Here is a 22,823-nt window from a genome sequence, read left to right as displayed (position 1 = left end):
CTGATTTCATTCTAAGTTTGCAGGTGCATTTTCCACAGGATCTAGTATAATGCCATAGTCCTAATAGTCACTATCGCCAGCTTGAATACAACGATGATATACCCAGGAGCCTGAAGTAGACAATGAACTGTTAGTCTCTGTTTTCAGTGAGTATTTTTAAATTGTTGATTAAAACCCAAGTAAAATGGGGCACCTGGGTGCCTCCGTTGGTTGAGCGTCTACTCTGGATTTCAGCTCAGGTCATGATCTGAGGGTCATGGGATCCAGCCCCATGTCAGGCTCCACACTGAGTGTGGACAGTTAACCTGGCTGTAATTAGCATGTAATTTACTCACGAAAAACAAAGACTTGTTTCCTAGGGTGTAAGTCCAGGATTATAGTAAGTCAGTGATTCATCCTCCAGTCCCTAAAATTAGTTGACTTGCTGCTTGTAGCCCTGACTGTAAAGAGAAATAATGTCAGCGTTAATCTCATTTGGTTGTAAGAGGTAAAGAGGTAAATGATTGTGAAAGTAAAGAAGTAAATGCCCCTACTCCTCATTGGCTTTGGGCAGTGTTTGCCCTGCCTGATGCAGGTGCTGTTTTCCCCCTGATTTCTACTTTCTGAATAGCATTTCTTGTTTCTTCAAAAATTTAGCGTGGCAGAAAACGTTGGCATAACCAAAAGGCTTTAGAATACACAGTTTTCTTCAAGCTTCTAAATGTGCTACATTGTATTTATTTTTAACTAAAAATGAAGAGTCAGGAAAGAATGGGCCAAAACCCAGAAGGTGACAGTCAAAAGGGGTAAGTGTGGTTTTGCATATGGGGTGAAAAAAATCTCTTTTATAAGCATACACCCTGGGCAGCTGACCTTGCCCCTGTTGATTAAGAAATATGTGAAGACCACCTAGGGGTGTGCGTTTACCATCTGTTCGGCGTGGATTGGTGGTGTCCTAGGGCTGCTAAAAAGGTAAGCTGCGTGAATATATGGTCAGGTAATTACTCCCCTATTTTGTATGGGTTCAGACCATGTCTGAGTGCTGTGTTAAGTCCGGGTCCTCTCAGAAGACAACCCTTAAAAAGTTTGGTTGCAGTGAAGTGTTTGGACTGCCTTCAGACGAAGACCCCGCAGTCCAGAGACAGTGAGACATTCCAGAAGGGGGTGCTTACAGAGTAGCCAGCTTGGCAGAGTTCAGGCTCGTATAGTAGCTTCATGAATGGGAATTTGTTCCGGATTGTGACCCCGCTGGGAAATGGTGCCCGGCACGTATTGTCGAATATATGTGGAGACTCATGACCATCTCTGAGGAGCAGTGTCCTTGGGGGTTCCCGTGCTAGATGGACGATAGGACCCCAGAAATCTGTTCCTGCCATGAGACTCAATGGATTAGAACCCTGCAGGGCCAGTGATTTTATGGGAATGGCATGATTAGGTGATAACAGAATTAGATTATAGAATTAGTAGAATTAGGTTATAGAATTAGTAGATTTGGGGGAGCATGGGTGGTTCAGTCGGTTAAGCGTCTGACTTCGGCTCAGGTCATGATCGCATGGTTCGTGGGTTCGAGCCCTGTGTCAGGCTCTGTGTGGATAGGTTGGAGCCTGCAGCCTGCTTTGGATTCTGTGTCTCCCTCTCTCTCTCTCTCTGCCCTCCCCTTCTTGTGCTCTCTCTCTCTCTGTCTCGAAAATAAATAAATCATTAAAAAAATAATAATTAATAGATATAGTTTGACCACAGCAACCCAATGACCTTTTATGTCTTTTCTGCCATAAAATTTCACTTTAGACGGTTAGGTGCTTTAGTGACATCCTAATGCAGGGGTAGTCTTTGCCACCACACTGGGCCCCAAGATTACCTGGCTAGTCCAGGTGCCGATGGTCATGCGAAAGAAGGTGACCTTCCCAGCAGGAGGGGGGAACCGTTCAGTAACGGTCTTCAAATAGCTCGATTCCTCTTTTGACGGTTTCTAAGAAGGGCAGCATCCTCCTTCCGGTGACACTCTTCATGTGACACCGTGAATTGTGGCAGGGGACAGGAGGGCTCCTGCTGCTCGCGAGCTGGGGACGAGCCGCAGGAGAGGAGGAAGTAGTGGAAAATGAGACGTACGAATACATCTGACTTGGAAACAAAACACTCCGATCAAACCCCCGGTGGGGAATCGTGTACCCAGACCCGTGCGGTATTTCTTCAGAGATTTGACAGACGGACGAGCCCGGAGATACCCACGCGGTTCTTTGTTCCTTTCTTTTTATGCCACCACTGCCTCCTGTTACAGAGCACCAGAACTACTTTGGGATAGATGAAAACCTTGGCCCTGTGGCAGTCAGCATCCGGAGAGAGAAGGTGGAAGACGCCAAGGAGAAAGAAGGGTCCCAGTTCAACTACCGGGTGGCCTTCAGGACGAGCGAGGTAATAGCTGCCGTGCGTGTGTCGTTACTGTCCTGGGCTGAAGTTACTGCTTTAGATTATTTTGGACAAGGTATTGAGTTTCCTTTTGAATGTCACTGATGGTAGTCTTTAAGATCTTTGACAGAGCCTGCAGTATCTTATTCCAAATAAAAATTTGAGAGCCTGTCACAGATGTTAAGCGGCCACGATGTTACTTCCCCCTTACGTGGTAGAAAAGGGAAAATGGTAAGAATGTGGGATTTAGGGGCTGAGAGGGGACACCTATGACCTGGACAGCGCATGTCAGAACTTGCAAAATCTAATGCAGGAAACCCAGGAGTCGGCAGTAGGGGTGAGCGTGGCCATGCCGCCCCCGCACACCTCCCGCATCGGGGCCCTGGCTTCGTGCCTCGCTTGCCTCGCTTTGCGTGAAACGCGAGGTTGTTGTACGAACGGCACACGGCGCACACCCGGATCAGTAGAGAGGCTGATTACGAGGAATGAGATCTGGCCCGCACGTGAGGTTTTATCCTCGTGACCCACTGCACTTAGAGGGGGAGCGTATGTGACAAGCATGCCACGTGTGGGTGTTGGTTGGCTCCTTCCGGATCAAAGAGAGAAGAGCGAGCCCTTTGCCAGTCTCCTGTGTGTGCACGAGGCCGTGTACCAGAGCGGCTCTGGCCCGGTGCTCCGGCGATGGCGGGCTCTACGCAGCATAGACAGGAGGTGAGTCCCTCTCTCACGGTGCCGGGTTTGAAGTTATAGACCCGTGCTGTCCCGTTCAGTAGCCATGAGCCGCACGCGGCCGTTTAAAGTAACGGAATGGAATTGCAAAGACCCGCTGGTCACAAGTGCCCAGTAGCCACGTGGAGCCAACGTGGCTCCCGCATCAGCTAGCCCAGATGAGCGCAGTCTCGCCGTTGCCCCAAACTCTGCTGGGCGGTGGTGTTCTAGAGCATGACGCACATAGCAGACGTCGTTGCTACAGCCCTCACCCCGCCTCTCTTGCATGCTAACAGTTCTCTTCCCAGAGTCAGGGTGGGTACAGCCAGAGCGAGTTGCTGCCGGGCTTTCCCCTCTGCGGCGTGTGTCAGAACGGCGAGCCCGTGTGTGCCTCAGAGACCTGAGGACCTCTCACGAGTCATGGGGTAACATTCGAGAGTGAGGAATCCTCAGAGCCCTGAATCACCCTGCCCGGGCCTGTCGCCGGATATCCCCATTCAGCTTCAGGACCAGTCAGCAGTGGAAAGTTAAATAGAAAAAGAGAAAGGAATGGAAGAAACGTTGGTGTGGAACAGTAGGGCAATAGGGAAAGAGAAGGGAGGGGCCGGAGGGGGTGCCGGTGACCAGGCCCAGCCCCGTGACCTCCAGCTGCTCCTCTGTGTCGACGTCCTGTTCCGTCTGAGAGCAGTGGGGACGTCAGTTTCCCCAGCAGCACTCTGCCTGCCCCCCCCCCTTCTGCGGGCCCACATCTGTTGCAACCCCCTCCCGGCTTAGCCCCCCAGCCCCGTGCACTTTTGTTGTTTAGAGGCTGTGCTGATTTTGCTTCCGCCAGTCGGGGGCTGTCGTCTCCCCTGCTCCTCTGGGAAAAGAGACCTCCTTTCCTTCCTCTGCAAGGCAGCTCAAAACTTGTGCCTCAGAGAAGTAACCAGGAGTAAGCACGAATTCTTCCGTGACGTTCTGAAGCCTTCTGTTTTGCCCCTGCAGCTTACAACCCTGCGCGGCGCGATTTTGGAAGACGCCATACCCTCCACCGCCAGGCACGGGACCGCGCGGGGACTACCTCTCAAAGAAGTTCTGGAGTACGTCATTCCAGAGCTGAGCATTCAGTGCCTGAGACAGGCTTCGAATTCCCCCAAGGTCGCGGAGCAGCTGCTCAAGCTGGATGAACAAGGGGTGTGTACAGCGTGCGAGACTGTGTGTTCGGGGTATGACTTCGTGTCTGCGTTTCTAAATGTTTGGGACTTGCCCTGACCCGGCTAGCGAGACCACATCTGATTCATGATTATTAGACATCGGTGGTGTTTCTTCCGGGGTTTCAAAAAACTCACATCGCGCCTTTCCCCGAGCTAGCATTTATTCGTGTCCGCTGTGTATGAGGCGTTCCACACTAACAGGTAGGAGTGGACAGCGTGCCTTGGGAAGACTGAAGTTAAGACGTAGCCCCTCGCCCGGTGGGGATGGTAAGACCGAGAGCATAAAACCTCTGCAGGGAAGAATAAATATGGTGGTGGATCTTGGAGAGGTTTGAGGGCAGTGAGTGTGCCTTGGGAAAAGAAGGAATAACAAACACACCAGATGGCAAATCTCCTGAAGGGAGGTAGCATCGCAGCTGGGACTTGGGTAGAATTCCAGGAGGGAGATGTGAGTAGTTGGCCGCTTTAGGAACTATGACTTGTTTCTTTATAAGACAGGGGCACATCTAGGGTGGTTGTAGTTTAAACAACAACAATAAGAAAGTATGCTGAAACTTAGAGCTAGGCTAAGGAGTTTGCACTCCATTCAGGAGGCAGTAGGGAGCCATGGAAGCTTTTTGGTAGGACACGGCACTATCAGAGCTGGATTCTAGGAAGATTATTCTGCTGGAAGGGAATGAGATAGGCTGGAGACGATCAAGAAGGACGATGGCCTGGAGTTCAATTATGGTCCGTTGACATCGTCCAGGAGAGAATTAATGACAGGCAGGCTTGAGACGGTGGTGCGGAAGATAGAAAGAGGTCTTTTAAGTGGCATATGCGAGATAACTTGGAGGGGAGACTGACAAGGAGGCACCCAAATATATGCAACTGATTTTAAATGAGCAGAAAAAGCAGAAAGACACTGGTGATGTGTATTTCTTGAATTTCCTAAGGAAAATTTTTCTGCTCGTTTTGGAGAGAATGCGAGGCATTTCTTGGTTGACCCAGTAACAGCAGTGTGGCTCATACTCAGATCGCTGGAATTCTGAGAGTGCTGAGATAGGAACTTTGTGTAAGGAATTAGCACTCTGTGTGATCAGCTGGAGGAAGTAGCCACCATAACATTGAGAATGAATAAGCCTGGGACCTGTCTGTCTCAGGAAGGCTGACATATTAAAAACAACGAAACCAAACCGAAACTCCAGCCTAGAACAGTTGACTTGTAAAACCGCGTGGTCCCCAAGATAGTTCGACCGTGATCGTGACCGGGAAAGTGCGTGGAATGTACGAGATGTCCGTGAAGCCGATGAGGGAAACACGATCTTGGAGGGATCGTGGATGTATCGGTGCGGGTCCAGATGCTGTCACGTTCAAGCAGGCTTGTTGAGAAGAATCGCAATAACTTTCACGTCTTATTTTCATGTTTCTTTTTATGATTTTGCACGTCACGGGAGAATGCCGTAGTTCTGGGTCCCTTTATGTTGCCAGTGTATGCGGTTCTCCCCTTAAAGTATATCGCTGTACTTGCTGTATAGCAGGGTCTTGGCGGATGAGGTAGGTGGTTCCCTCAGGCTGCTCTAGAAAATTCCACAGATGGCCCATGAACCGCGGGCCTGAATCCCAAAGTCCTCAAGGCCCTGAGAGACGGTCGCAGCAGCTACCGTTGACCATCTCCTCACGAAATGAAGCACGAATTTGGGATGCCTGTTTAGCAGAATAGGTCCAGAAGCTATGCCAGGCAATTTTTTAATTTTAATCCAGAGTTTAGGTGCTTTTTGTAGTGCGATGTCAAAATTAATGCTTTGAAAATTGGGTTCTGCTTTTAAGTAAACCAATGCGTTCTTTAGCTCTGGTTGTATTTCACGTGTTTTTTTCTTTGGCAATTGTATTTGTGTGACTTTGATATACTTTCTTAACGGTGTACATTGTGGTGTTAAACTTTCCGTACCTCTTGATGGTGTCTGGTTCCCGTATTCCGTGAGGAAGAGATGCTGTTTATTTTCATCTCTAAGAGATTGGACGGCCCTTTTTAACTTTCTGGTTTCTAAAGGACCCTTAAAAGTTGCCACTAACCATTAGAGTGTCTGAGAGTTTATTCCGAGGAGCACCCTTCTTAGTCTCCTTCTTAAATGTAAATCCGCACAGGAATGGTACGGGCCAGTTATATGGTACTGTTCTTAAGGGTTTTTAATCGTGAAAAAAATACTCAGAGGATATATTGTCGTCTTCTGCTCTCCTGGGGTTTATAGCCCACCCTGGCTCAACAAGGTCGGAAAGGGCACCTGCTGTGTCCAGGACACAGGTTAGTCGTGGAGAGTGACGAGGGAAGTAAGTAACTATTAAGCGAGACTCTGAAACTTGTGTTCCTTTCTCTGCATAAATTCACCTGTCAACCTCTAAAATCCCATGTTTCCTGTTTTAAAAGACTATCCTAATTTATGTAACAGGTGGCTTTCTAAAATTATGTAGGTTGACCAAAAAAAAAAAAAAAAAAAAATTCAGGTAAGTCGTGGCGGCTCCCTCTCTTAGAAGATCATGGCTTCTGGGGCAGAATGGCTAGTTTGTCCTTGGGCCAGCCGTCCCTTCCTCGTGTCCCCTCACCACCCTAGATATTGGGGTTGATTTGCACACCATGCTTGCTTCTAAGTCACGTATGTCCAAATAAATGAGGCTGCAAGCTCGCTGGGGGTAAACAGACCCAGAGAGGATAGAATGCCCTGGAAGGAAAGGGCTTCCCTGCACACTCCAGTTTATTTGCAAGACAATTCAGAAGCTTTGTGTTTGTCCCCTTCATTTAAATTTAAATTTTCTTGTCAGTGATGACTGGGCTTCTGGCCTTGGGAACCCAGCAGTCAGTCATTATCCAGTCCCAGAAACCAAAGGAGACCTCCCGCGCTGGGTTGTCTGTCTGAGCAGCCCGTCTGTACGTCCAGCTCTCCGCACTGAGGCAGTATGCGGTTTCAACAAGCGGGGATTTCTGGTCTGCGACAGCACGGACACCTGAGAGCCGGCTGAGCTCTCCCCCAGGACTGTGGGACTGGCCGTTGCCCAAGTCGGAATGGCTAAAGCAAGGACGGCGGGATGGGTCGGAGCGGAGGGGGGCGGCCCGAGGTCTGGAAAGCTTGGCTACAAACCCTGTTCCACGAGAATTGAGCATTTTGGTACTTGGGGGGTGGGATCCCCCCTTTAACTGTGCCCTGATTAACTGCAGGGTGCGTTACCAGCTGTGTGCAGGTCTGTTGCTAGCGTAAGGGGGGTGATGGTCGTGTGGCGTTTCGACTGTTTTCGTGAGGTTTGTTAAAATGTTTAAGTCAGAGCTGTGTCTTCACGGCGTTTCATTCTGTTCCCATTTTAGTGGAATGGCAGCCACCGTAGCAAGCCGGCCCCAACTGTTTGCTCGAAGTCCCTAGGGGTAGTCCCATCTTGCGGCCTCCTCACGGTAAACGTGCTCGGTGCCCCTGCCAGGCTGCGCGTGTCCCACGGGACATTTTCCCTGCAGCAGAGCTCTGGTCGCCCTCGTGAGCACCTGTGGGCTTTGAAATCTCTTGGAGCACATCCCCTAATTTCCGTGGGCCCAGGGGCTTCTTGGAGGGTGGGCAGATTCACAGGCAGGGTCTGTGACAGGCAATCTGCACAGGCAGATTCTAGACCCATTCACAGGCAGGGTCTAGACTCAGGCTGGCTTGTCCGACGGCTGGGGAGAAGGGTGTGAAGTGGACGGCACCACAGCCAGCGGGGTAGGCCCAGGGGAGTTCGGTTCTCTGGGTGTTTGGCCTTTGCCCAAATGAGAGTCCACAAGGAATAGCAAGTCCAGGAGACTCTGGAATCACAGACAGAAATTGTGCCCGTCGGGTGAGGGCTCTGCTTAGCGGACGTGAGGCCGCACTAGCCCAAACCGTGGGGCCCCAAGCAGCTTTGCTCCTCTGGGCCTCCTCCCAAAGGAGTGGGAGCGTTAAGATGGGAAAGTGGTCCCCCTCTGGAGCAGCCAGGGGGCATCGGAGGCCGGGCCGCGCAAGACGAGGTGGCCAGGTGGTGTTGGCACATGGCCTGACAGCACTTTGACGTGAGCGGCAGGTTGAAGAGCAGAGGACAGGCCAACGGGACCGAGCGTGCGGCCGTGCGGCCCTGTCTACTGGCTGCGGGGGAAGCCGCGGGTACCTGGATGCAGGGACATTGGGGCCCACGGGACGCCGGGTTACACACGCCAGGGCTCACCATCCCGCTCTATTTCTGGCGGACTCCCCTACAGGCTAGGGCCAAATAACTGGAGAGAGGTGAAGTCGTCTTCTGATGGCAAAAGAGAAGTCAAACCAACAAGATATCTAGGCCGGGAAGCAGGCATTCTGAGGCCTTGTTAGAGGATTATGGTGGATCCTGATGGTCGCTGAGATCACCAATGTCCAGGGTGATGCTTGCTAGTCCCGTGTTTCCCTGGCGTGCCGTAAGATCCTGAAACGTCTTCTGAGTCACTCAGGAACAATTAGCGTTCAGAATGAAGTAAAATCAGGCGTTTTTATTCCACTTCGTACTACTTTTTAGACGATGGTCCGTTTGCAGTAAATACAGTGTCTCATTTATTTGGGGAGTTGGTCAGAAACATACATTCCTCAGTCTCTGGATGAAGGGAAATATTTTTGTACTTGACCCTCCTAAAGAACTGGTTCAATAAAATGCGCGATAGTGTGGCTGGAAAATAGCTTGTGCCCAGCATCTCATATCCCCACACTCAGGGCACGAATCACCGTGTTCACTGTGCAGTTGTGGTTGACTGTCTGTTCAACTCTAAATTTATCCTAATGCGCAGTGAGGTTACTTCCTACGGGCTGCTTAGATCACCCTGGCAGGTGACTTCCTACCTTTCTTGGATTGTACGTTGTCATCAGGTAACGTGGATGAGACCGCTTTTGTCACTTTGCCGCTCAAGGGAAAGGAGTATCGTTTTGCCTTACTTTACGGCGAGTCAGCTGTAAATTTTGATTAAAGGCTCTGTTTTATAGCTCGATAATGAAAGTGAACGGTGTTATGGATTGATGCCTTTAGGAAGCCGGTGATGTCTGATAATCTGTCCGTTTTTGAGGCTCAGATTGCCGGTAGTAAGATCAAGTGCGCTGATTGCGTGAGTGAGGAGTAGTTTCTCTTTGGATATAATAAGAAAACTGTAAAAAATGGTTCCAGTTTCTCCCCGGCCTTGGGAGAAAGCAAGCCTTTGGCTACCAGCTTGATAAGAGATTGACTGCAAGATAGCGTTACAGCAGGATCTCCTCAATCGCTATCAAAATTCTTTACGGCTTTTGTATATTTAGCAGATGTTTTCTTTTCAGGATAGCCAAAAGTATAGAAATAACTGTAATTGTATAGCCAGAGTTATTTTTATGGAAACAAAACATTATTCTATTTATATACATATATCACAGTTTCCCCTGGGATTCCCTCCTTACCAGACCTTAATTTGGTTTGTGTTTTCATGACAGTCTTTCATATTTTCCTGAATGTTCAACTAACAACAAAAGAAGCATCAGGAACCAGAGAGGGGAAACTTTAAAGTCGTGGCCTCTTTTTTTTTTTCCCCCTAACATAGGAGATGATGCTTCTTATTATATGAAGGGTATAAAATTAGGTATTTCCATGCTTGTATGTTTAAGTAGATGCCTGAACTTGTCTGTCCATTTTGGAAACCTGGTCGATCCCACATGGCCATTCTATACATTCTGTTTCGTAGGATTCCTGCCGTTTCTCCAGCTGCATTTTGGGGTTTCTGGGTTGTGTATTTGTAGCATTTTGTGCAGTGACCCTTGCTTCTTCCTCTTTTCGCTTATTTGCTTCTGGGAATCGTCCTGGCGTGCTCTCTGTAGTTTTAATCTTACTAGAAGTTAGCATGTCTGATACTCTTTGCCAAGTAATTACATTTCTCCCCCCATTTCAGCTGAGCTTTCAGCACAAGATTGGGATCCTTTACTGCAAAGCAGGCCAGAGCACAGAGGAGGAGATGTATAACAATGAGACGGCGGGACCAGCTTTTGAAGAATTCCTTGATCTTCTGGGCCAGAGAGTCCGGCTGAAAGGATTTAGCAAATACCGAGCTCAGCTAGACAATAAAAGTAAGCTTCATATTTGTGTGTGTGCACAAATCGAATCCTCCAGAGGTAGGCGTACCGCATAAATCTAAGTGAGCGATCACATGCCCTCCCGTTCTTGACCCCAGCAGCAGCCTGGCCAAGCTTCTTCGGGACAGAGTTTAGATTTCCTCAGACGAGCAAAGGAGGCACATTTCTCAAGAGGTGTGTGTTTCACACGAGCTCAAAAGGTCAATTCTTTTTTTGTAACACCAGCAGAGAGATTCCCCAGTGCTTCGCGAAGAATCTTTTAATATTTCCTTCTTTCTTTTAGCCTCCCCTCTTCTACCACACCCTTGTTCCAGTATATACCGAGGACGCGCACTGCGTTCATTTCTAAAAGACAGAATGTTACCGCGTCCACTCCTGCCATGGTCTCGGGCCCGTTCTGTTCATTTCTGGTTTCACGATGTTAACTGGGGAATTGAAGCAGTGGTTAAAAACTGATGCGTCCTGTTTCCCAGGGACCTTACCCACGTCCCCTTGAGAGGGGCACACGTTAGCTCTGAGGTGCCGATTTAAAACACAGACTCACCTCCATCCTGTGATGTGCACATTTGTCTTGTGTCTTCATTTAGATAATCATATTCCTTCTGGTCCTCATACATTCTAAATATGTTATCTTCATATTTAGGCTGTTCAATTTTATTGCTATCAGCCTTTAAAATATCAGCCAGAGTAATTATGTGTATTTTGGACAATTTTCCTTATTATCAAGCAATTAACCGCTTGCTCTTTTAATAAAAGATGAGCAGTGGGGCGCCTGGGTGGCTCAGTCGGTTAAGGGTCTGACTTCGGCCCAGGTCATGGTCTCGTGGTTCGTGAGTTCAAGCCCCGTGTCAGGCTCTGTGCTGACAGCCCAGAGCCTGGTGCCTGCTTTGGATTCTGTGTCTCCCTCTCTCTCTCTCTCTCTCTGCCCCTCCCCTGCTTGCACTCTGTCTCTCACTTTCTCTCTTAAAAATAAACATTAAATAAATAAACAAACAAATAAACACGAGCAGGTAGTTTCTACAATTGGAGGATGTGGGAGAGCACACAACCCAGTCCTAGTAGGGGTAGTGAAGTGAGGCCTTTCCCCGTGGGAGCGTCCGTGTGAGGCCATCTGAGGTTCCACGACTCTGTGTCCCCAGTGTCCGTCACCTTGGGACCCTCACTGATTCTTGTCTACATCAGGGTGGTGCTGGGTCTTTGTGTACCTATCAGTCAGATCCGGCTTTTTATCTTGTTTTTTTTGGAAGTTACGTTTAGAACATGGATGATAAGACCTGGAGAGACAGTGTTAACTCGTATGCGGGCCCCTGTGTGTCCTTCACACATGCGAGGGCTGGAGTTTGATTGTTGTTTTGAATGCCTATTGCTCATGCCTCAGATCTGTAAAGACTGTAGAATAATTTGTGATGCCCACGGTGAATATCCACATATTTTAAGAAAAATCGGTGCGACCTTGCTGGACTTTTCTTTTTTTTTCTTGGCCAACTCCCTTGCATGCAAACCACCACCCACCCCCTAGAGGTGCGGGCATGCTGCCCTTAGGGATATCCTTCCAGGAAAGTCACTGCTGATGTGGATTCATTATCATGAATGCCTGTCATCTTTCTTCAGCGGGGTGGATCGAGGAAACGCCACAAGACCTTCTGATCCATCCATTCTGTGAAAGCACAACACAGATAATATGAATGTTTCCCTACGTGTAAGAATGGACATCAGCTTTAAATTTTTATGACCTAGGAGAAGTCCTTGTTACATCACAGATGTAGCACTAAGCACCTTTGCTCAGGGAAATGATAATGTAAGAACGAGATTTTGATGCATTGATTCTCATAATCAACAAATCCAAGTTATTTTTATGAGTAAGGCGTTCCAGGAGATGTGAAGCCTAAGACATCCCTTTAGTAAAGAGGAAGTTTCTAAGAATTACATTTCATGAAATGCTCAGATAAAATTTTGTCTTTCGTGGAACACACACAAAAAATCTTCCTTCTTAAATTTATGGGAGTTGGAGCTTTCACTCTGTCCTCCCTCTTCGGATCCGGGCCACAAGCAAAATTGAGAGTGTTGGGCTGGAGTATCTGGGATGTCCTTTCTGGCTTTGAAACGGGTTCTTTCTGTCTCAGGTACAAAGTGAAACGCAGTAGGATCACATGATCATGAGCCACTAAGATGCTCTCTGCTCACCAGAGTACGGACCCCAGGCCGTGGGCAGCCCAGCCCCTTCCGGTCTGGATGCAGAGAATGACGAAACTGGGCTCCGCCTTGATGGCCTGCCGCTCTTGCCCAATAGAAATATTTGCAGCAGATCCTCGAACAAGCTCATCTGTTTACCTTCCCCATTACCATACTGATATTTATGATGAAAACTTGCAGAATATATAATTTCAGAAGGCCATCTTATAGTACTGTTTGGGATAGACTAATGATGATCTCTTTTTTTTTTATTTTAGAGAAAGTGGAGAGAGAGAGTGTGAGTAGGGCAAAGGGGCAAAGGGGAGGAGAGAGAGAGAGAGAGAGAGAGAGAGAGAGAGAGAGAGAGAGAGAGAGAATCCCAAGCAGGCTCCACACTCAGCACAGAGCCCGATGCGGGGCTCGATCCCATGACCCTGGGATCATGACCTGAGCCGAAATCAAGAGTCAGATGCTCGACTGACTGAGCCACCAGGCGCCCCAGTGATCATATTTTTAAAAGTGTTTCCCCCCAAAATGCATTTTTCTTCCTTCACTGCAATTTCCTGAAGCTGAAACCTGTTGTCTAGACCTACTAACTACCTATAAGGATGTCTCTAACTGAATTTTAACCATCTGAATAGCAGTGTGTTGTGATGGGAGTCATTGAATGTGCTGGGTTATCTCATCCCCTGGCCTTCATGTTGTTATTAGCCAGTCAGTTCCTCATAAAAGAAGACAATCATTGCTCCCTTATGACCGTGCTTGCTCACTTCCAAAGCCACATTCTTTAGCCAAGACAGTTGGAATGGAACGTTACTTTCCATGAAGTCCTACGAAAAGTAACAGATGTGTGTTTAATACATAGTTAAAAGAGAAAATTGCTTTATTGGGGACCAGAAATATACAGCTTATTAGAGAAATATCCTCTCTTACCATCTGCACGTTGATTTGTCAGTATCCGTATATAAACATTTTAAATTCTTCCCTTTTTCCATTCAGTTGCCTTCTGTGAGTACCTCCTCAGACTCTGCAAAACTGTATGTGATGCTTTTTCTAGAAAACTTTCAGGACTGCTTCTGAGTCAGAATGAATATTCAAAAGAAAAACTGCAGGATTCAGGAAGAAAATCATAAAGGCCCACGAATGCTAGATGTATTCATGTCTTTAAAGTAAATTAAAATATTTAGATTAAGGGAAAAAAAAGTTAACCCAAGGTGATTACCTAGATCTTCCCCAACAAACGCAATGAAATAAACTTCGTTTTAAATGACCCCGAATAGCATTGTTTCTTGTTTATAAGGTAGAAACATAAACCTATATGTTGCCCAAAGATTGAAAAAGGCAGCCCCGAATTCTGTTTACATCTTATTTTCCATGTATCTTTTTGTCTTTATTTATCCATATTCAAAGTGGTTCGAAACTACACCCTGAAATTATGACTTAAGTGTTTTACAGTCACTGTGTTGGTTCAGGTTCCTGACACTCTGCGTCTGTGATCATCTATTGGTAATACAGATGGATTTTGAGTTTGCAAAGAATCATTCTGCTTTTCAGAAGGTGAATAGCTGTATGATTAAGACGGGTTCGGATGTCATGGTTTCTAACATGTGTCAGTGCAAAATATACAGTAAGAGGCCACCTTCATTCTCTGCCGTCTTAATCATAGGACTTCATCATTACATTGCCTGTTGAAAAGAGAAGAAAATTAATTACATCATTCAGGGAAAGAAATCCTGAACATTATTTTGTTCTCATTTCCATATTAACTCAGTCCCATTTCATTTTTTTGAGTTCTGGAAGATCAGGTGCCCAAGAATCACGCAAGAATTAACCATACACACACACACACACACACACACACACACACACCCAAGTGGGGCAGGGTGGCCGCTAGACACGGGTTAGAAGTGGCAGGAACAGCATGCAGCGAGAGGGCAGAATGGTCACCCAGGACACTTGTGGTTTATGGTTGGGTGGTTTGTTGCTTGCAATTGAATTGCCTTTGGCAAAACGACCTTGTAAGTGTCACATCGCTGACTTTTGTACTTGCCTGGCTTATTTTTGTCATCATCCTCTGTTTTTAGCTGATTCTACAGGAACTCACTCCCTCTACACGACGTACAAAGACTATGAAGTCATGTTCCACGTGTCCACCATGCTTCCCCACATGCCCAACAACAGACAGCAGGTAGGTCCGCCCTCCTCTTTCCAGATCTCAGGTCAGCGCACTGAGGGGCTTCCTGTCGTTAGAATTTGCAAAGAATCACTTGCGGGGGCGGGGGGCGGATTCTTGAATGGCGTTAATAATCTTTGACTCTTTTGTCATTGGGAAGTATTTGGCCTTTAAACCGGAGTATTTCTGCATAAGTTATATTGCACTCTTTCCTCATAAAACTTGGAAACTCTTCTGCACACACACCTTTATTGCTCGCTAGGCAAAATCTTAATGGAAACTCGTGTCGGCCGTGTTCGTTATAAGTGAGCGAGCTGGGTAAGTAACCTGAGCCCGGGTTTCTGCATATGGGTGGATAACTTACTTACAGAAAATACTGAAAGGACGGATCTTAGAACTTATTGGTGACATGATTCCATTTTAGTGATTTGATTGCATTTGGTTAAATCGGGAGTTGAAGCAAAGTTTGGTTTCATGCTTAGGCAGTTTATTTCTGACGTCACGTAACCACACTCCTTTGCTGTAAATACATTGATGTACCAGGGACCGCAAAGGAGTTGCTCAGTAAGTATATGTTCAATGAATGAAACTTAACTGCAGCAGAGATGTTTTCTTCTTTTTTTTTTTTTTTTGAATGCTTGTAAAACACATGAAGGTAGTCAAAACACACATCTTGCACAGAAACCATTTGCATTGTCCCTATCACTAATTGCAAGAACCACCTTAGACCCTACAGCCGGGCTGAGAAGGCAGGCCCCTGATTTCAGCCCAGCACTTTGCAGCAGGGACGGCTCCTCTTTGACTTTTCCTTCTCGTTGCTAGCTGGATTTTCTGGCCACTTGCCTGATGCTTCACCTCAATCCCTTGTCCTTCCTGAATGATCTGAAGTGTTTCCCAGTAATCCGATTCCTTCCCACCACCATCCGAAGATCTTTCTTTTGATCACATATCTGTATGTGTTTTTAAGAGACAAGAGTTACAATCCCTGGACCACACGTATGTATGTATGTATCGATGTTTTAACCTAAAGGACTTCTAGCTCTCAAAAAAATAGTTATCTGGAATAATGCCACACGGATTCACTCGATATTAAGAAGCTTAATTTAGAGCAGTGCAGTTGCCCGGCAGATACGTGTGAATCATTCAGGAATTAAACTCCGTGTGAGTTGTTGCTCGGAAAAGCGATAGGGCTTCTTCAGGCCAAGAAATCTGTCAGTACGTTAGCCAAAGTAGAGCCAGTGCCTTTTGACCCCGGTCATCGACTGTTCAAACCACAAAGCCCTTCCAGTTCCCTAATTACTTGAGCCATCGGACTCCAAACTGGATTGGCCTCATCGTTTCCCATCTGGCAGCCTCTGGAATCTGAAGTCTGCTGGGCTTTGCTGTTTGTTAGCAGAACTCGAACCAGGCTTTCCCTTCCCCCTTTCTGTTGCGTGGTATTTGAAATCTGGGTTTATGAGTTCTCCGTACCTGACTTTTTCACTGAAACTATCCTTAAAGCCCTATACACACAGAAAAGTAAATGGAGGGATGGGGTTTGGGGAGTGGGGGATGGAGGAGGGGCGTTTAAAGTTCCCAAACTGGAAATTAAAAAAACAAACAAACAAACAAACCTGTAAATTAATACTGCACATTACAGACTCTGTAGCTTAATGACTTCTTTAAGCTTCCCTGTTACCTCTTTGAGTTTTTTTGTTGTTGCCGTTTTTATTTTTGTAACTTGAGTGAGAATCCATGACATCGGGTCGTTATGCTGATGCTAGAAAACTGTAGAATTGTTTTGCTTTTTTAACTGTTCTTATTGTGTCTGGAATCCGTATGATCCTTAGTGTGGTCCACTGGGAAATCTGTGCACTAACCGCTGTGTGGGCAAGTATTCATAATCTAAAGGGGGCGGTCAAGAGTGGAGACAAGGGTCAGTGGACGTATGCCGAATTCGCCACACCCAGCCACTTGCCTTGTGGCTTTGCGTGAGGTCTCAGCCTCTCAGGAAATTCGATAATTGTATAATGGGGACGTGGTTCAGATGGCCAGTGGCGGCTGCTTGGAGCACTGTGTCGAGAAGGATTCTGGGGGGCAGCGCCTAGGCTCAGAGGGAAAGAACGTTGGATTTTAAATTTTGTTTAATGTTTTATTTGTTTGTGAGGGCACGAGCAGGGAGGGGCAGAGAGAGAGGGGGAGACACAGAATCCAAAGCAGGCTCCAGGCTCCGAGCTGTCAGCACAGAGCCCGATGCAGGGCTTGAACGCACAGACCGTGAAACCACGACCTGAGCCGAAGTTGGATGCTTAACCGACTGAGCCACCAGGTGCCCTAAGAACGTTGCGTCTTAGAGATATTTTCCACGGGTTTGGCAGTGGGGAGATGGGGCACACATGATATTTGGACTAGACGGTACACAGCATTTCCCTCTTACTGTCAGATTTCTGTGACTCTAGGGTCCTCTTTGAGGCTTCCTGCTTCTAGGTGGAAAAACAGCTTCAGCAGAAATAGGTGGTTGTTACAAGCAGGAATTCTGGGGCCACACTATCTGGATTTGAATCCCAGCTCCTCGCTTTGGGACCTTGGGCAAAATTTTCTATGCTGTAGTTTCCTTTATCCCTGAATACGGGGGCTTTGATCTCATTTCTTCACTGAGGTGTCCCTGTGCGCCCAGAACCATACCCAGAACATGGTAAGCGGCCAGTAAATATTTGTTCAGTGAATGAATGAACCTGTCGTGGATGGTGACTGGAATTAGACAAGCTACTACATACAAAGCACTTCATAGTGCCCGGCACAGCGTGTGTTCGATTAGGTTTTAGTTGACTGTTTTTCACCATTTATTAGATAATAAAGCACAATATTTTAAATGACTTAATTTGCATTTTATTTTCCTATTCCTAGGCCTAGGGATCTGTCATGAACACCTAAGGCCTGGAGTTGAGAAAGTAAGGGGCTAACTTACCAAGAGTTTCAGAAGATTATTTTTACTTTGGCATGTAATATTTTGCTCATCCTGGGTTGTTACCAGAATATTCTGTCTGTAGATAAAAATGATGGCACCGTGTAGTCTTGGCACATGTACTTCCCAGATTTGTTCTGGGTTGTACCGGCTCCCTCCGCGTCCCCCACCCACCCACCCATGCCTACAGATTATGTTAATACCAGGGGTAGAAATGTCTGAAACGACCGGCTGGGCTCATGAGTGCAGTTGGGGCCACAGAACATAGCACTTAGCTGGCCTGTACATGAATTGTGCCTGGAACTTTGGCCTCATTAGCACCATGGTATTTGTGACTATGTAACTGGCCCAGACTCGTCCACATCAGATATAATTTCTTGTGTTTGTTCTTGTAATAAATCAAGCTGAACGCTGATTCCAGGACGCATTAAAAGTCTTTAGAGAGTTTACCCCTGTTGCAAAAGAGTTTGGTGTTTGGAATGCAGGACTCTTACAAAGAAAACCTAGCCAGCCCCAGGGAATGATAAGAAAGCCTGCTCTTGGAGTGGTTTCCTCTCTTCCCTGAAGACCCCTCCTTCTCTCTGGGTCAGTCTGGCACCCGGGTCTCTTTTCCCAGGGCTGACACCCCTGCGTGCTTCCCCGTCTGCTTGTCCTGTAGACAGATCATAGGTCGGCTGTCGTGGGATGTTATCAGTGGAAAGAACCCCACAAATGAGTTTCAGTCCTCACTTTGGCAGACAGACCTTTTCTTCAGTCTAAGTACATAAAATGGAGGAAGGGAGCATGGTGCCTGGCACATCGTCAATTATTATTTTTTTAAATGCACGCGTAAACGGTAAACTGCTCTGCTTGGAAGAGGTGTCCGAGCCCCTTGGATACCTAAGGAATAAGGCCAAGCTCCTAGGTCTCTGAGATTCCGTTTGAAGAATACTGGTGTTAGACTAGGGACGGACTTGATCTCGACAGAGGTCATGGAGACACAGCTTGTTAGGTTTGAGCCAGGCTGCAACCCTTTCTCCATATAATTTGGATAAATGGCCGGCCTGCCTTAAGGGGTTTGTGCACGCACTTCTGTAAGTCCTAATTGGAACTGCTAAGGAACCGTTCACATGCAGGAGGAATCTACCTCATTAAGTGCTATACGAACTGGTCCTGACTGCAGTTAGGTTCACGTATAAATCATAATATGGAATCTTTTGGAAGAATAAAATGCCTATGCAGCGTTCCACGATTAGATTTATCCCCAGGCCCTAAATAGCAATGTGTACTTACACCAGACAATAAGAACGATTGCTTACAATAGGGTTGGTAGGACCCAGTATCAGAAATAGTTGTGTCTTCGGGGCGCCTGGGTGGCTCGGTTGGTTAGGCGACCGACTTTGGCTCAGGTCATGATCTCGTGGTTTGTGGGTTCGAGCCCCGCGTCGGGCTCTGTGCTGACAGCTCAGAGCCTGGAGCCTGTTTTGGATTCTGTGTCTCCCTCTCTCTCTACCCCTCCCCTGCTCACGCTCTGTGTCTCTGTGTCTCTCAATAATAAATAAACGTTAAAAAAAAATAAAAAAAAAGAAATAGTTGTATCTTCATATTCCTCCCCTTATCTTCACTTTATTTTTTTTTAATTAAAAAAAAATTTTTTTTTAATGTTTATTTTTGAGACAAGAGAGACAGAGCATGAACGGGGGAGGGGCAGAGAAAGAGGGAGACACAGAATCTGAAGCAGGCTCCAAGCTCTGAGCTGTCAGCACAGAGCCTGACGTGGGGCTCGAACCCACGGACTGTGAGATCATGACCTGAGCTGAAGTCGGACGCTCAACCAACTGAGCCACTCAGGTGCCCCAACCTCTTATCTTCACTTTAAAAATCCACATTCTTGGTTAATTTTGTTTCTCTGTTTGCAGAATATTCCGCCTTGCTTGCTCAACTGGTTTGTCCATTTACTTTTCCTATTGGTAAAATTGTTTTATATAGTGTTTTGCAGTAAATAGTTTATGCAGTATTTTTATATCGGTTGTATAACGTGTATCAGTGATGAATTTTCAAAACTGCAGTTGAATTCGATACGATCTTGCTGATCTGAGATAAGAGTGGTTAGTTGCCCTGGTGTTCACTTTTTTGTGTGTGGGGAGCGGTAGGCAAGGCCCTCCGTCCCTGGATACAGATCTTTTGTATTTATGCGGTCATGTGCAGAGGTTTCCTCCTCTTTCTTATTATACTAATGTTCTACATTCCTGTTTCTACTTTCCACAGGAAACTCTAGATGTCTCCTAAAAATCAAAACAAAATTCTAACCGCTGGTGTTGAGTCTTGAGTATAGAGTACGTGAGGGTGTGTGTGTGGGGGTGTTGTATGAACACATGCAAAATTAGGAAGGTGTCTGAAGTGGGAGAAGCTAGCCCTTCGTGTGAGGGGGAGAAACTTCCCACACAAGAGGGTAGCAAGCGTAAGGTCCCCGTGGCAGAAACAAGCTGGGTTGTTGGAGGGATGAGGTAGCTATCTGGGAGGGGAAAAGGGGTGCATGATAAGGTCAGAGAGGTGGGAGGGATGGGGTCAAAGGACTCTTGGTCAACCCTGTTCCTAACGATGGGACGTGAGATTCCAATCCAAGGACTGAGACCCAGAACTTGTGATTGGTTTTCACAGGGATACATGTCATTTTTTGCTCCGTTCTGGGCTCATCTCTTTGAATTTCAGAACGTAAACTGTAGTCGTTTAATGGTGCAGTTTTCTCTTTGAAATCATGCTGATTTTCACATCTTTGCTTCTTAAGACCGGAGTCTCTCTCTGGAGATCGGCCTTTTCCAGTTTCAAATTAAATTTTTCTCTTCACTAATTCTGACTCTCAGAGACTTCTGAACCACATCCCAATTGCTTTTCTTTCATATTGTACAGCCTGCTTCCCACTCCCCTCCAGAATTAGGTGCGAAATGCTTCTTCTTACTATGCTTAAAAAAAAAAAAAAAAAAATCAACAAACGAACCTGTTTGCACAGAGGCCAGTAGATCTGACTTAACTTTCTGCCACCTTTGACCAAGGTGTGGCTACTGGACCATTGTTTGCACTTGCTTTTAATTGTTGCCCCAAGTTAAAACCGGTCCTGTGAGGCCGTGAAGGCTGGCGATGGGATTGAGCATAAACCCTAAGGTTGGTATTTCTGCAGCATCTGGATGCTTTTTGCTATGGAACTGGGTGAAGAGTCACATTTCACTCTAATTGTCCTGTTTCACTGCTTGAATGAAGCATTGGGCATTTCATAGGATTGGGTGAATCTGTCTAACACAATACGTTTTTACTAAAAGATCTTTTTTTAATAAGTTTATTTTGAGAGAGAGAGCGCGCACAAGTAGGGGAGGGGCAGAGAGCGGGGGAGAGAGAGGGGATCCCAAACAGACTCCCGCACCATCAGTGCCGAGCCTGACGCGGGGCTCAAACCCACAAACCATGAGATCATGACCTGAGCCGAAACCGCGAGTCAGACGCTCAACTGACTGAGCCACCCAGGCGCCCCTATCTAACACAATATTTATTAACTCAGTCTTGCAGTCGAAGACACGAAGGCGGTCCTCTTGGCACTGAAAAGTGCTTCACATGTTCAAAGGAGCAGTTAGCACTAGAAGGCATCGGTCCTGCATTCCTGAGACAAATCGTGCCGTAGGGGTCTTGGTCACCCGTGGGTTTGCCTTCATATCTTGCTGGATTGCCACACTCTTTCCCCTTCCCGTTCCGGACTCTGATCGCACAGAATTTCACTGGCCAATGAGAAGACAAACAGAAGTAACAACTGAAGAAAACTGTTTTCCTTTATATAAGAAGTTTGAAAAATTACTTAAGGTTATTTAATGTTTGGCAAGATCCTGGAAAACAGTGAATATTTCTGTTACCCTTCCAGATGTTCTATTTCTTTTAGCCTCTAAACAAATTCAAGCATCCTGTTAATGGGCAAGGTGTTAATTTATTTTATTTTATTTTATTCTCTTGCAAAGAGCTTCAGATTTTACTTTGCTGATGACTCTCCTTTTTCCCCCACCCGGCCAAACAGTTTACTGTCTCACCAAGTGCATTTTGCAACCGTGGTTAAATTAACCAGACTTTTACTTGGTTTTTTTTTTTTTTTTTTTTTTTTTTTTTAATGTTTATTTATTTTTGAGAGCGAGAGACAGAGTGCGAGCGGAGGAGGGGCAGAGAGAGAGAGGGAGACACAGAATCCAAAACAGGCTCCAGGCTGTGAGCTGTCAGCACAGAGCCCGACGCGGGGCTCGAACTCACAAACCGCGAGATCATGACCTCAGCCAAAGCCGGACGCTTAACCGACTGAGCTACCCAGGCGCCCCTTAACTAGACTTTTAAAAACATTTTTGGCCCCGTTACAGAGCCAAAGAATGTGCTTAGGAAGGGACGTGTTGTCAAGGGAACCAGCCCTGAAGTTGGGCTTTCCGTGTTCCTGTGGTGTGAGACCCAGTCTTCCCTTTGCTCGAGGAGAAAATGGACGGGAGTAGCTGTCCAGTTTGCCGTTGCTCCCGCAGCAGAGCGAGGAGGCACCGACTAATGAGTTCGTGCCTGATTAATTTGAGAGGGCTGGCCAAGGTCAAGTTCAACGCAGCAGCCCCACAGGCAGGAAGGGCTACAGAATTCACTCTGTGGCCTTGGCCATCGTGACCGCCATCTTCCTGTCAATCTGAGAACTCTCGTGTTTCAAGGATATCGAGTAAAGTATGGTGTGGGCTGGGGCGCCGGGTGGCTCAGTCGGTTGAGCACCCGACTCTCGGTTTCAGCTCCGGTCATGACTTCCCAGTATGTGAGTTCGAGCCCCATATCAGGTTCTGTGGAGCTCAGAGCCTGCTTGGGATTCTCTCTCTCTCCTTTTCTCTCTCTCTGCCCCTGCCCCACCCCCAGTTCTCTCTCTCTCTCTCTCTCTCTCTCTCTCTCTCTAGATAAATGAATAAACTTAGAAAAAAAATGTTGTAAAAGTATGGTGTCAGCTGTTGTGTGTCACATTCAGCCGATCTGGTGCACACGGTGTTAGGTATTTAAGATCGTTCTTTTAATCGTTTCATTTGTTCCTGATTTCCCTGCTTGTCCTATTATAGTACCTATGAATCCTGTATTTCAGTTATTGTGGAGATGAGGGAAGAACATCTTAAGCTAGTGCAATTTTCAGCTATTGA

General features: G+C 46.8%; 1 protein-coding gene across 7 annotated transcripts in view; it reads left to right on the top strand.

Annotated features, from left to right (window-relative positions):
* Positions 1 to 22,823, top strand: part of SIPA1L2 (signal induced proliferation associated 1 like 2) — a 222,509-nt gene that overhangs the window by 132,340 nt on the left and 67,346 nt on the right. For all 7 annotated transcript variants that reach the window (XM_053910190.1, XM_019419003.2, XM_019419006.2 and 4 more), the window contains 4 exons: positions 2,258 to 2,391; positions 4,078 to 4,266; positions 10,192 to 10,366; positions 14,629 to 14,732. In XM_053910190.1, coding sequence (XP_053766165.1) covers positions 2,258 to 2,391; positions 4,078 to 4,266; positions 10,192 to 10,366; positions 14,629 to 14,732 — 602 coding nt within the window. The remainder of the gene's footprint in view (positions 1 to 2,257; positions 2,392 to 4,077; positions 4,267 to 10,191; positions 10,367 to 14,628; positions 14,733 to 22,823) is intronic.

The sequence above is a fragment of the Panthera pardus genome, unplaced genomic scaffold, assembly GCF_024362965.1.
Source record: "Panthera pardus isolate Hobbes unplaced genomic scaffold, ASM2436296v1 HiC_scaffold_22, whole genome shotgun sequence".
Classification (NCBI taxonomy): Eukaryota; Metazoa; Chordata; class Mammalia; order Carnivora; family Felidae; genus Panthera; species Panthera pardus.
The sequence above is the reverse complement of the archived record's forward strand: the minus strand, read 5'-3'. Positions and strand labels throughout refer to the sequence as shown.